The sequence below is a fragment of the Bison bison genome, unplaced genomic scaffold, assembly GCF_000754665.1.
Source record: "Bison bison bison isolate TAMUID 2011002044 unplaced genomic scaffold, Bison_UMD1.0 scf7180017864037, whole genome shotgun sequence".
Lineage (NCBI taxonomy): Eukaryota > Metazoa > Chordata > Mammalia > Artiodactyla > Bovidae > Bison > Bison bison.
Genome location: NW_011494609.1, coordinates 6,959,577 through 6,972,137, shown reverse-complemented (window position 1 = coordinate 6,972,137; position 12,561 = coordinate 6,959,577). Strand labels below are relative to the sequence as shown.

The window sequence follows — 12,561 nt, the reverse complement described above, 5'->3', positions numbered from 1 at the left end:
CACAAAGAGTCAGCCACGACTTAGCGACTAAACAACAAGAACAAACCTTCAGTAGCCAGACAGCAGGGCTCTCAGAGAACCCTCCGTTTTAGGAGGAGTGGGTGTGGGTGGGCTCATACTGGCCCCTGTGTTGCAGACCATCTACAACGCTATCACCAACGGCACCCCCTGCGTGGTTGTGGAGGGCTCGGGCCGCGTGGCTGATGTCATCGCACAGGTAGCCAGCCTGCCCATCTCTGAGATCACCATCTCCCTGATTCAGCAGAAGCTGAGCATGTTCTTCCAGGGGATGTTTGAGACCTTCACTGAAAGTAAGATCGTGGAGTGGACCAAAAAGGTGAGGCTGATGGGTGCTGATGGGTGTGAACCTGCAGCTATAGGTTAGACGCTGTCAGCCTGGCCAGCGGGACCAGGACACGCATAACCGAGACTCAGAGGCCCTGGCTGACCTGGGCTGGGCACGGGAGCCATCTGCAGGGGTGGGGGCTGTGAGCCAGGCAGGCGGGGAGCTGTTGGCTGAGGCAGCACGCTGCCCTGCAAGGGAGGATGTGCTGGGCCTCCACCTGCAGGACTCCAGGCGGGCAGGTAACACAGGGCAGGAGCCACGGCCATCCTGGAAGGAGGACCCTGTGCACTGGGTGGGCGTGAGGCTGGTGCTGAGGCCCTGGGGGTGGCAGAGGGGTGGGGAGCCCAGATTCAGGCAGCTGGGGTGCTGCAAGTGACGGCAGTGGGTAGCAGGGCCCACCTTCTGGGGTTGTGAAGGTGGGGAGACATGTAGATGTATCAGATGGGGGCCTGAGTGGCTCTGGGAACCATGTGGTGATCTGGGGGTGGTTTCACATGCACCTCCAGATAGAGGCATCCATGGCCCGGCCTGTCCTAGGACCAGCATTCCAGAGGGAATCCCGTCGCCAGTGGTTTTGGAGACTAGAATCCTGGGAGGGAGCTAGTTCCACCCAAAGAGGGGACCCCCACCCCGCCATGGGAGGAGATGCTGAGTGGAAGCACAGGGAGCTGGGGACCTGACCTTGCGGCTACCTGTCCAGGGACAGATCATTCAAAGAGGACTCAGCCTTGCTTCGCGAGCCTGCCTGTCCTCTCTCCTTGTTTTGGGACCATTTTAGATTCTTGGAAAAAGCACAGGTCGTAGAGGGTTTCTGTTTATCTTCACAGCTCCCTGCTGTCAGTGCCCTACGCAAGCCCAGCCCGAGCGCCAGAACCGAGCAGTCAGCTCTGGTTCGTCACTGTTGACCAGACTCGGGCTGTCCGGATGGCTGGGACCTGAACCATCAGCCTGTTGTCTTCATTGTCTCTTTTCTTTCTCTCTTTCTAGTGTGACATTTTCTTGCTAGCCCACTGGACTCCAAAGAGTTTTCTGGAACGTGACCATATGAACTGGATGATAGTGGGCTGCTCTGGTCGAGGGAGTGGGCGGGGGTCTCTGGTACATGGCTTTCTGCCCATCCCCTCAACTCCTGAGCAGTGAACTTCATGGGCACCCCCACTCCGAATGGTCTGGCTCGGACCCTTCTCCTGACCCGTGGGGAGAGCATGGCTGTTATAGCCCAGGACCACGATTGCCCTGCATTTCAGTAATTTTGCTGTAAAACGCATCAGTACTTTGCTCTTCCACGGCTAGAGTGGGAGATGACACCGGGTACAGGCGGGTGAAGACCTTGCAAGGCTTCTTCTTCTGAAGACCTTACAGACAGGCTTCTTACTGGGCTGGGAGGGGAGGTAGTGCAGGAGTGTACATGGGACGTCTCTCCAAGTCCTGGAAAGAAGGAGCTTCTCTTTCACGCCCTTTGAGTCAGTTGGATCATCTGGGGCATTTGGAACGGGCCTCAGAATTGGTCAAATCCCCAGTGCAGATTTTGGGGGTCCTGTTGAGCTCTGCAGAGGGACACATGGCCTGGCCCCAGCCTCCAAAGGGGGGGCAGGTGGGAAGGAGAGTGGCTAGGCGAGCCCTCGACACCCACGAAGTCCTTGGCTGGTAGAGAGCCCTGCCGCCACGGCCGCCCTCCAGCCCCAGTGGTCCTACTGACCCTGCAGTCCGGCCATGCTCTGAGCCCCTGGGGCCTGGGTTCACCTGTCCTGAGGTCCCTTGACCCCTGTTTCCTGGCAGGATTCTTTGTGGGATGGAGGCAGTCAGGGCCTCTCTGACCCTCGGTTTCCCCAACAGGAAGTTGAGGCTGACAAAGCAGTTGGGGTCTGTGTCTGTCATATATTCCGTAGATGCTAAACCAGATTGTTAAATCTCCTGGAGGCTCACAGTTTAAGTGCCTGACGGTCTCCTTTCAGGGCAAGTCTGTGGAGCAGCTTGGTTCTAACCACGTCCAATTTCAGGCCTTGTGGACCAGCCAAAGACCAAGCAGAGGGTTGGGGCCCCCGATGGGAGCTGGGTAGGGGGACGGCAGCAGGCAGCCCAGGGCGAGCAGGACAGGTTCCAGAGGCAGCACAGCAACCCTCTCTCGCCTGTCTTCTTGTGGCCTCAGCGGACCTCTTAAGGCTCTGGGGGGTGTTTTCACTGTGGACGTCAGATCAGCTCTTCATGGAGCTGGTGGGTATTGGCCGGCAGGCCTTTGGCCTTCCCTCAGTTAGCTTGTAAATTATTCAGGCGATTCTCAGAAGTGGGTCTAATCTGCTGAGATTTAAAGGAGCTTGTGTTATCAATCCATTCTGAGTCAAGGCCTGAAAATGGTGTTTCATACATGCCAGTCTTCAGCCAGGGGGCTGCCCGCGATGGTGGCTCCTGTTCAGTGGGGAGGGGGCCCCCAGAGCTGTGATCACTGATTCACTCCACACGCCTTGGGGCTGCTCTGCCCCATGGTGGGAACACAGGTGCAGCCCCGGGAGGATGCGGATATCTGCCCTGGGGGTCTTCTTGTTGACCCGCAGCCAGCACCACATTGCTGGTGTCAGGAGTGCTGGCCCTCTCTCAGAAGTCCTGCTGTCTTATCTACAGATCAGGGGTGATTGGGGCTTAGACTCAGAGGATGGAGCAGGGCCACCTAGGAAAGTACTTAGTGCCTGGTCAACGCACAAGCTCAGTAGCTACTCTGTCCTGTGAATCAGGAGTAGGGTTAAATCCAGGAGAGGTTTTGGCTGGAGGATGAGGTAGGGTTGGGAAGAGAGACATTTTGGCATTTTGGAGTTGACATGAAAGCTGGATCCTGAGGGATGGGGAAGGTTGGGGTCTTAGAGGTGGAGGCAGGGTGTATGAGGGGCCCTCTAGGTGGGAGAAGTCTTTATAGAGGGTACAGAGGCAAGAGCCATGTCCAGGCTGAGGGGAAGGGGGTGGGGGAGGGCAGGAAAGCAGGTGGGGCTGGGCGTGGTGGCCTGGGAGCTGGGAGTGGAGTCTGAAGATTTGGGCTGTGAGGAACCAGCTGAGGCCCACCCCTGCCTCAGGGTGAAAGTTCAAGGGAGCAGTGACTGGTGGCAGGTCTTGTCATTAGGTCGTTCAGTCATGTCCAGCTCTTTGCGACCCCATGGACTGCAGCACTCCAGGCTTCCCTGTCCATCACCATCTCCTGGAGTTTGCTCAAACTCATGTCCATTGAGTCTGTGATACCATCCAACCATCTCATCCTCTGTCGTCCCCTTTTCTTCCTGCCTTCAATCTTCCCCAGCATCAGGGTCTTTTCCAATGAGTTGGCTCTTCCCATCAGGTGGCCAAAGTATTGGAGCTTCAGCTTCAACATCAGTCCTTCCAATGAACTTTAAGGACTGATTTCCTTTAGGATTGACTGGTTTGATCACCTTGCAGTCCAAGGGACTCTCAAGAGCCTTCTCCAGCACCACAGTTCTGGCAGCTGAGAGACGATAGGTAGATGAGATGGGTGACAGCTAGATAGAAAGGGGACAGGAAATAGAGGATAGATAGATTGGTGATTGATAGGTAGGTAGGCAGGGCCCAGGCAGAGGACCAGGCGGAGGTCTTCAGTTAAGTGTTGCTGGGTGTTGAACAGATACCACTGATCAGTGAGCTGGAGATTCTACCCCAAAGGCCACTCGAAAACACCATGTGTTTGGTCCTCACACATCTTCATCTTCATCACCGTCTGGGCGTGGGGGCGAGGCAAGGTGGTGGTCCTGGCCACACGGCAGGAGAGACTCCTGCCTGGGGCTCCGGTTCTGTGTCCAGGGCCTTGGTTCTTCAGGTGCTCTTTGAAGAGGTTGGGGGAACCTCATGCGGAAAATGCCTGTTGCAGATTCAAGACATCGTCCGGAGGCGGCAGCTGCTCACTGTGTTCCGGGAAGGGAAGGATGGCCAGCAGGACGTGGACGTGGCCATCCTGCAGGCCTTGCTGAAAGGTGAGGGTCAGGCGCGGTGAGGATGTGGGGGAGGAGCCAGAGTCCTAGTCCAGAGGAAAGACCACCCATGGGCAGACGGGCTGGTCAGAGAGCAGCTGGACCTCGCCACTCCACCTCACGCTCCCCCTGGGCAGGTGGTGCCAGTCACTGATGTTGGGGTGTAGGCGCCTTTCTCAACTCACCTTCTTACCTGAAATCTGAGTGCAGCCTGTACTGATTTACCCTTTCATGGTCTTCACAGTTCCTCATAAAATTCTAGGGTGGGAAGAAAGAGCCTCGGATGTCCGCTCCTGTCTCCCCACTCTCTGTCTCCTGTCTAACTCCTGTGTCTCCAGTGGCAGAGCCCAAGTGCAAGGGAGACTGCAAACTTGGCATCCGGGAGACCGTACAACTCTTGGCCAACTTCCGCTCCTTAGTCTCATTTCTGCCCTTCAGCTTGTTCTCCCGGGACCCACACTTCCTGCCTCTCCCAACTCTGGGGTGAGACCCATGCTTCCCTGTCCTTCCTGCCGGCATGGACCTGGACATGACATCCCTGGTGCCCAGGAGCATTTGTTCTGGGCTGAATGGCCCCTCACCCTGCAGGGAGGCCGGCCCCAGGCCAGCAGCGATGGCAGAGCGGGAAGCGTTCACTCTGTTTCTGTGCACTGGTCCCCACGCCGTGGGTGTGGGTCCAGGCTGCTCTGTGCCCTCACCCACACTTGGTCCTGTCAGTCCGTGAAACTGTAGCCCTCCTGGTGGGTGTGAAGCCAGATCGCTGTGTGGTTTGAATTTGTGTCTCCGGGCTTGTTGGCCATTTCCATTTCATCTCGATGAAGTGTCTGTCAGATCTTTTGTCCATGTTTAATTGGTTATTTGTCTCTTTTGTGGAGGTTTAAGAGTTCTTGGTATATCCTTGTGCAAATCCTGTGTTGGACCTATATGCTGGGATGTTTTCTCTTGGTTCATGGTCTGCTCTTTTATGTCCTCCAAGGTATCTTTAGGGAGCAGAAGGGATATACACGTATCTATTCATTTTTTCTGCCACACCGTATGGCCTGTGGGATCTTAGTTCCCCAACTGGGATCAAACCCACAACCTCCTGCAGTGGAAGTTTGAAGTCTTAACCGCTGGACCACCAGGAAAGTCCTATTGGTAACATTTTAGTTTACCAATTTTTTTCCTTCATTATTTATGTTCTTCACATCCCAGGAAATCTTTTCCTTTCCTGCGGTTGCAAATACTTTCTTCCATAGCCACAGCCTTTACGTGTAGGTTTGTGATTCATCTCAGGTTACTTTCTCTGTGTGTTGTGAGGTAAGGGTCGGAGTTCTTTTTTCTTTTCCCTAAATAACAACCCATGTTTTAAAATGTTAGTCCAGAAAGAGCAGAAACTAGTTGGGCAAATAGTTGCACTGAGAACCGGGGTGAGGTGGTGGTTCTGCAAACAAGGCAAAGAAGGACATGTGCTGGCTTTCGTGGTCTAAGCTTTGAAAGTGAATGTTAAAGTGCCTGCCTTCCAGAGAACCGTGTCTCCTTTAAACTTAGGGCGGGGGGCTTGAGCAGGACCTGGGGCCAGGGCTGGGAGCTGGGGTAAGCAAGAGTGAAGACAGAAACCCAAAGATGGTCTGATGGTAGCCTGAAAGGAAAAGTGATTGCATGAAGGCGTGTGTGTGGTGGGGTGGGGCGGTTCGTGACTGAGCACCTTATCTATTCACTTGAAACGATGGGGACGACTTGCTGACCCCACTCTGACTTTGTTGGGCTTTGAAGTGGCTCTGAAGCCCAGATGAAGTCCCCAGTGTGTGTGCTTCTACCTGTAGCTTCTCGGAGCCTCGACCACTTTGGCCATGAGAACTGGGACCACCAGCTGAACCTGGCGGTGGCGTGGAACCGCGTGGATATTGCCCAGAGTGAGATCTTCACTGATGAGCGACAGTGGAAGGTGAGACTTCCGGGGTTTGCCCTAGGGAGGGGCTGGCTGGGGCTTGTCCAGACTCCAGCCCTGTCCTTGGTGAGGGCGACTGGCATGCCTCCTCCTCCTGAAGTGGGAGACGACAGCATCCCTGTCTTGGGGATACCAAGATCGGGGCCTGAAGGCTGGTGACCAACCACATGGCCCCCATGGCCCCCTTTCAGCCCTCAGAGCTGTACCCCATGATGGTGGCCGCCCTCATCACCAACAAGCCCGAGTTTGTGAAGCTCTTCCTGGAGAACGGGGTGCAGCTGAAGGAGTTCGTCTCCCAGGCCACCCTGTTCTACCTGTACCAGAACCTGGAGCCCACCTGCCTGTTCCACTGCAAGCTGGACAGGGTGCTTGGCGGGGAGCCTGAGCGCCTGGACCCCGGTGTGCTCCTGCAGCGTGTGGCCCAGGTGCTCCGGGAGCTCCTCGGGGACTCCACGCAGCTGCTATACTCCCAGCCCCACTCCAGCGACCAGCAGCGCCTCTTCACAGTGCCCAGCGTCAAAATCAGTGTGAGTGCTGGCCAGCTTTGGAGCTCTGAAACACAAGCTATTATTGTTACTGGGAAAGTCGGCTCTCGCCGTCATAACACAGATGGGGCAGGTTACGTGGCGGGCATCTTCTTTTCCCTTCTCTGGAGGCTGGAAGTCAAGGTCTTGGTGCTGACAGGTGAGCTTCTGGTGAGGCCTCTCCTCCTGGCCTGCAGAGGAACGAGAACTTTCTGGCTCCATCCTCACGGCGCCCAGTATGGGTTCCTTTCCTCCCAGGCACCCTAGGGCTAGGGTCCTGTTGGATCAGGGCCCCACTTCTATGGCCTCCCTTAACCTTAATCACATGCATAAAGTTGTTGTTCAGTCGCTCAGTTGTGTCTGATTCTTTGCACACCAGCAAAGAATCCTATCCTTCACCACCTCTTGGAGCTTACTCAAACTCCTGTCCACTGAGTCGATAATACCATCCAACAATCTTGTCCTCTGTTGTCCCCTTCTCCTGCTGCCCTAAATCTTGCCCAGCAGTAGGGTCTTTCCAATGAGTCAGCTCTTCATATCAGGTGGCCAAAGTATTGGAGTTTCAGCTTCAGCCTCAGTCCTCCCAATGAATATTCAGGACTGATTTCCTTTAGGATTGACTGGTTTGATCTCCTTGCAGTCCAATGAACTCTGAAGAGTCTTCAACACCACAGTTCAGAAGCATCAATCCTTTGGCACTCGATCTTCTTTATGGTCCAACTCCCACATCCCTACTACTCGAAAAAACCATAGCTTTGACTATATGTACCTTTGTCGGCAAAGTAATGTCTCTGCTTTTTAGTAAGCTGTCTAGGTTTGTCATAGCTTGTCTTCCAAGAAGCAAGCATCTTTTAATTTCATGGCTGCAGTCACTGTCTGCAGTGATTTCAGAGGCCAAGAAAATAAAGTCTGTCACTGTTTCCATTATTAAACTATCTATTTGCCATGAAGTGATGGGACCAGATGCCATGATCCTAGTTTTTTGAATGTTGGGTTTTAAGCCAGCTTTTTTACTCTCCTCTTTCACCTTCATCAAGAGGCTCTGTAGTTCTCTTTCCGCCATAAGGGTGGTGTCATCTGCATATCTGAGGTTGTTGATATTTCTCCTGGCAGTCTTGATTCCAGCTGTGTTTCATCCAGCCCATGTGTGAAGAATCATCTCCAAATACAGTCACATTAGGGTTGGGGCTTCAGCATATGAAAGTGGTGGACACAATTCAGTCCAGGAGCTTCCTTTCTAAAAACTTCCAACAGTACAAAAAATTATGCGGGAAAATGCTGTCCCCTGTGCCCCTTCCCCTGAGCCCTGCTCACACCATTGGTGTTTGTGTGGCCAGGTCGACATAGCTCATCTGTGTCTGCGTGAGACGCACATGTGTGGCGTCTAGGAGGGGTTTTAATAGGAGGGGTTTTCTAGTCTGAATCTTTATTTGATGAGGATCCTGAAGTTTCCAAGCATTAAGTGTAATGCTGGCATCTGTGGTATATTTATGTGAGTGAAACTCCTCTCAAGATTCAATAAAGTTTTACAAATGACACCTCAGGGCTGAATTTTGTCAGATGCCTTCTGAGAAGTTGCAATACTCTTCTTCTTTGACATATGAACTTGGTGAGTTATAAGTCATTATTCTTTTTTTATCCCTATTTTGAATCTCAACTTGATTTCAGAGTAACATGTATTTAATCCAATGCTGGAGTCCCAACGTTTTTTTAGGGGTTTGCAGTGGTACTAGTGGTAAAGAACCCACTGGCCAAAGCAGGAGATGTAAGAGGCATTGGTTCAATCCCTGCTTCTGGAAGATCCCCTGGAGGAGGGCATGGCAGCCCACTCTAGTATTGTTGCCTGGAAAATCCCATGGACCGAAGAGCCTGGCAGGCTACATACAGTTCATGGGGTCGCAAAGAATCAGACTGAAAGGACTTAGCGCATCAGAATGTTGTCTTTAATTGTCGTTTTATTTGGGGAGAGTTGTATATGTCAGGTTCTGGTATCAATTTTATGTTAGCTTTGTAAAAACACTGGGAAGAGTTTCTTCTTTCTCTGCCCTGGGACAGTTTATGTGGCTGGAGTTCACTGCCTCTTACACACTTGGCAGAATCCCCTGGGAGTCCAGCGCCTTTTTGGGTAGTAATTCTGATAACTTTCTATTTTTCTTTCCTGATGGTCCTGATGTTTAGGTTTCCTGTCTCTTCTCAGATCACAGTGATTTTGTTTTCTTCTTGCTAGAAAATTATGTACTTTCTTCAGGCTTGCAAATCCATCCATTGTCCTAGGTGAGCTGTGCCGAACCCCTGAGACTGAAGTGGCTGTGGCTTGTTTCTATACATTCATGGTTCTAGTTTTCTTGATTCCAGTATATTTAAGATGCCTAGTTGGAAAGTGCTTATGAAAGTCCCAAGAGGAAGCTCATATTGAACCATGTCTGTAATTTAAGAAGATGAATTAATTTTTCTTTCTTTTTTTTTTCATAAAGATGAGCCTTCAGATGATTTCTGAAATCACTTAAAGTGTAGGTTTGTGTGTGATGTGGGAAATGTGTTCTCTGGGAATTGCTTCCAGAGGATGGACTTGTCTGAGGATGTGTTTGTTTACAGATGGGCCAGGAAGCCTGGAATCAATGTAGACTGAGTGTGTCTGGGGCCGGAGCCCTCCCACTCACATGTGGCTCTGTCTGTCTGGTCTTTCTTGCTGGTCTTCTCTGCAGGAGACACTGCAGGTTCCCTTGAAGAGGTCACAGCATGAATCTATTAACAGACTGTCTTAGAATTTTACGACTCCGCCTAGTGGCTCAGATGGTAAAGCGTCTGTCTGCAATGCAGGAGACCTGGGTTCGATCCCTGGGTTGGGAAGATCCCCTGGAGAAGGAAATGGCAGCCCACTCCAGTATTCTTGCCTGGAGAATCCCATGGACCTCAGAGCCTGGTAGGTTACCGTCCATGGGGTCCCAAAGAGTTGGACACGACTGAGAGACTTCACTTTCACTTTCCTTAGAATTTTACTTCATAGAAAAAGATTTTGATGCTATCACATAAGACTAAGGAACGTTGGGATGCCTGGCGAGTAGCAGGGGTCTGCAAATGATGGTAGTAACTGAGCATTGCACTTTCTGGGTGTTTCTTCATGTCTCCAGAGTGGTGCTTAAGAAACCCCAGTGTGCGTGAGTGTTCATGAGAACATCTGAGTGCTGTTGGAAAAGTGGCTTTCAGGGCTCTTCCTCCAAGGATAGTGGGGCCGAGCTCAGGTCCTGCGTCTTTAGTAGCTGTCCCCCGCCAGGTAGGGGCGCTGACTGTCCGCTGCTCACAGGTGCAGGGAGTGAATCCCCAGTCCTCCTACAAGCATTCATCAGGCCAAGCTACCTTCACCATAGATCCCGTCCGTGATCTTCTCATTTGGGCCATCGTGCAGAACCGCCGGGAGCTGGCAGAAATCATCTGGGCTCAGGTCAGCAGACTGCAACTATCGGTGGACCAGTGACCAGGCTCCAGCCCCATGGCTGCCCGTGTCAGTGGACTCTGTGGGCACGTTCCACCCCTGGAGGGGCCGCTTCTCTTCCCATTGATGGTTGGGGGGCTCAGGCATGATCTGTCGCTAAGATGGGCGCTTCCCAGATGCCGTCGCCCCAGGCTGTTGCTGGGCTGTCTGGGAACTCCCACCAGTCAGCTGGGCGGCTCCTGGTAACTCGGCCTGAGTTTGGCTTCATTTTCAATGAAGGGGACTGGCCGGGCAGCTCCTGGTCAATGGACCCACATGGGGCTTTATCACCCATGGCAGGGACTGGCTAGGCGGCTCCCTAAGAAGCAGAACACTGCAGGCCAGGACTCCCCTCATGGTTTTCCTTTATTTCAAGCTGGCTTTCCTTTTAACAGGAAAGTAAAGTTTCATAATTTTTCTCAGAGAGGCCTTGCTTTTCTGAGCCAGCATATCCAGGCTGCTCTCAGAGCCAGCTCCCTCAGGGTCCTGGCAGAGGCTCTGGCGACCACGGCCCCCCCAACCCTCACCAAGGTTCTTGGAGGTACACCCTCTCCCAAGGTGCTTGGGGGAGGGGGTGGGCGACAGAGCCGGCCTGACTGTGGCCTCAAGTATGCCCGGTGGGGCTTATTGGCCAGAAAAACCAAACTCCGGTTTCCAGGCTCTGACACCAACCCCTCACCCGGGCCAGTGCTGCCTTCAGACCCAGGGCCTCTGGGCTGAGTATTGAGAGCCTCCTGTGAGATTCTCTTGGCCCCCCCTGTGGTGCCTGGGACTGGGGGTGCCACCGAGGGTGAGGCCCTGGCCTTGGACAGGGCCATGTGATGGCCAGGTCCTCGTTTCTCCTCTTTGGGAGCGCTCCTTGAGTGGGGTTGACCAGATGCCTAGAGAGCTCTGGGCCTTGTGCCAGCAGAGTTGTTTGAGTGCTTGTGTCCAGTCTGTGTTCTTGGGGAGCAAGGGGGCTGCCTGGCCTGTGCAGAAGACTGACTGACAGCAGGGCTTGCATGTGACCTGGGGTGAGCCCAGAGGTTTATGTGGAAGGAGCCACACTGAGTCCTTGCCCCGCAGCCTGTGCTGTCTCAGGGCCTCTGCTCTCATCAGCCTGGGTGGTGGCATGTTGAGGGTCCTGGGGCAGGACCATCCAGAGCCTCATGGTGGCTCCCCTGGGTACCCAGAGCCAGGACTGCATTGCGGCAGCCTTGGCCTGCAGCAAGATCCTAAAGGAGTTGTCCAAGGAGGAGGAGGACACGGACAGCTTGGAGGAGATGCTGGTGCTTGCGGATGAGTACGAACAGAGAGCCATTGGTGAGCTTCTGAGGCTGCAGCCTCAGACCCGGGGCCCTCATAGGTGACCCTGGGGTCCTCGCCCCATCCCTGTGCACGCTGTGCTGTCTGGAGGGGCCGTGCTCCACCACTGTCTGCTGCTCCCCCTGGTGAGGATCCGGCTGCTGTGACGAGACCTTCTCCCATCCAGGGGTCTTCACTGAGTGCTATCGGCAGGATGAGGAGAGGGCTCAGAAGCTGCTGGTCCGCGTGTCGGAGGCCTGGGGCAGGACCACCTGCCTGCAGCTGGCCCTGGAGGCCAAGGACATGAAGTTCGTGTCTCACGGGGGCATCCAGGTGATGTTCTGGGGGCCTCCTTCCAGAAATACCTGCCTTGGTGCTGCAGGGGCGGATGCAGCCTCCTGTGCACGTGGATAGCACAGGAGGTCACCATGTCGGGTCCTGTGGGGACCCAGGGATGGCGCTGGCCATCGGTCACCTGCTGCAGACAGGCACACCCTCTCCTCACTGTTTGCCGAGGAGAGAGCCGATGCTGAGTGAGAGTGCGTGGTTAGTTGTGAAGGCGGTGGCTCACCTCTGCACGGGATGGATGTCCCTACCTGGTAGCCCCCAGCAGGGCTCCAGGGCCAGGCCTCAGCTCCACCCACCCCTGCTACCTGGGGTCTCAGGAGGGATACATGGAGGCGGCACGGCATCCTCCTGGAGCAGCAAGTGCAGGACACTCTGGCGTTGCCTTGATGACATGAGACATGTAGTGTACCGGGGGGCCCCTCAGAGCCCTGGCGCTTCCTTGGAGCACAGCCTCATCCTGTCACCACATGCTGAGTTGGCCATGCTGGATCCCAGGGGCTTGGTAGGGAGGAGTTCTGCCCACACCACCCACCCCAGGGAGAACTCAGGGGCCAGCTGGTGAGAGTGGGGCAGGGGGACAGAGCCCGGCTCTGGGTTTGAGCCCCACTTTCTGGTCTGGGAGAGCCCGGTCCTGCCCCCAGAGCCTCTTCCTGGGCTGTCAGACTCAGGACCGGACCAGAGCTGCCCACTGT

At 54.3% G+C, this 12,561-nt stretch overlaps 1 protein-coding gene across 1 annotated transcript in view; it reads left to right on the top strand.

The window, feature by feature from the left end:
* The window catches only part of TRPM2 (transient receptor potential cation channel, subfamily M, member 2), a 44,389-nt gene that overhangs the window by 12,298 nt on the left and 19,530 nt on the right, over positions 1 to 12,561 (top strand). The window contains exons 8-14 of the mRNA XM_010835000.1: positions 137 to 337; positions 4,212 to 4,314; positions 6,117 to 6,238; positions 6,433 to 6,768; positions 10,070 to 10,207; positions 11,410 to 11,539; positions 11,709 to 11,854. Coding sequence (XP_010833302.1) covers positions 137 to 337; positions 4,212 to 4,314; positions 6,117 to 6,238; positions 6,433 to 6,768; positions 10,070 to 10,207; positions 11,410 to 11,539; positions 11,709 to 11,854 — 1,176 coding nt within the window. The remainder of the gene's footprint in view (positions 1 to 136; positions 338 to 4,211; positions 4,315 to 6,116; positions 6,239 to 6,432; positions 6,769 to 10,069; positions 10,208 to 11,409; positions 11,540 to 11,708; positions 11,855 to 12,561) is intronic.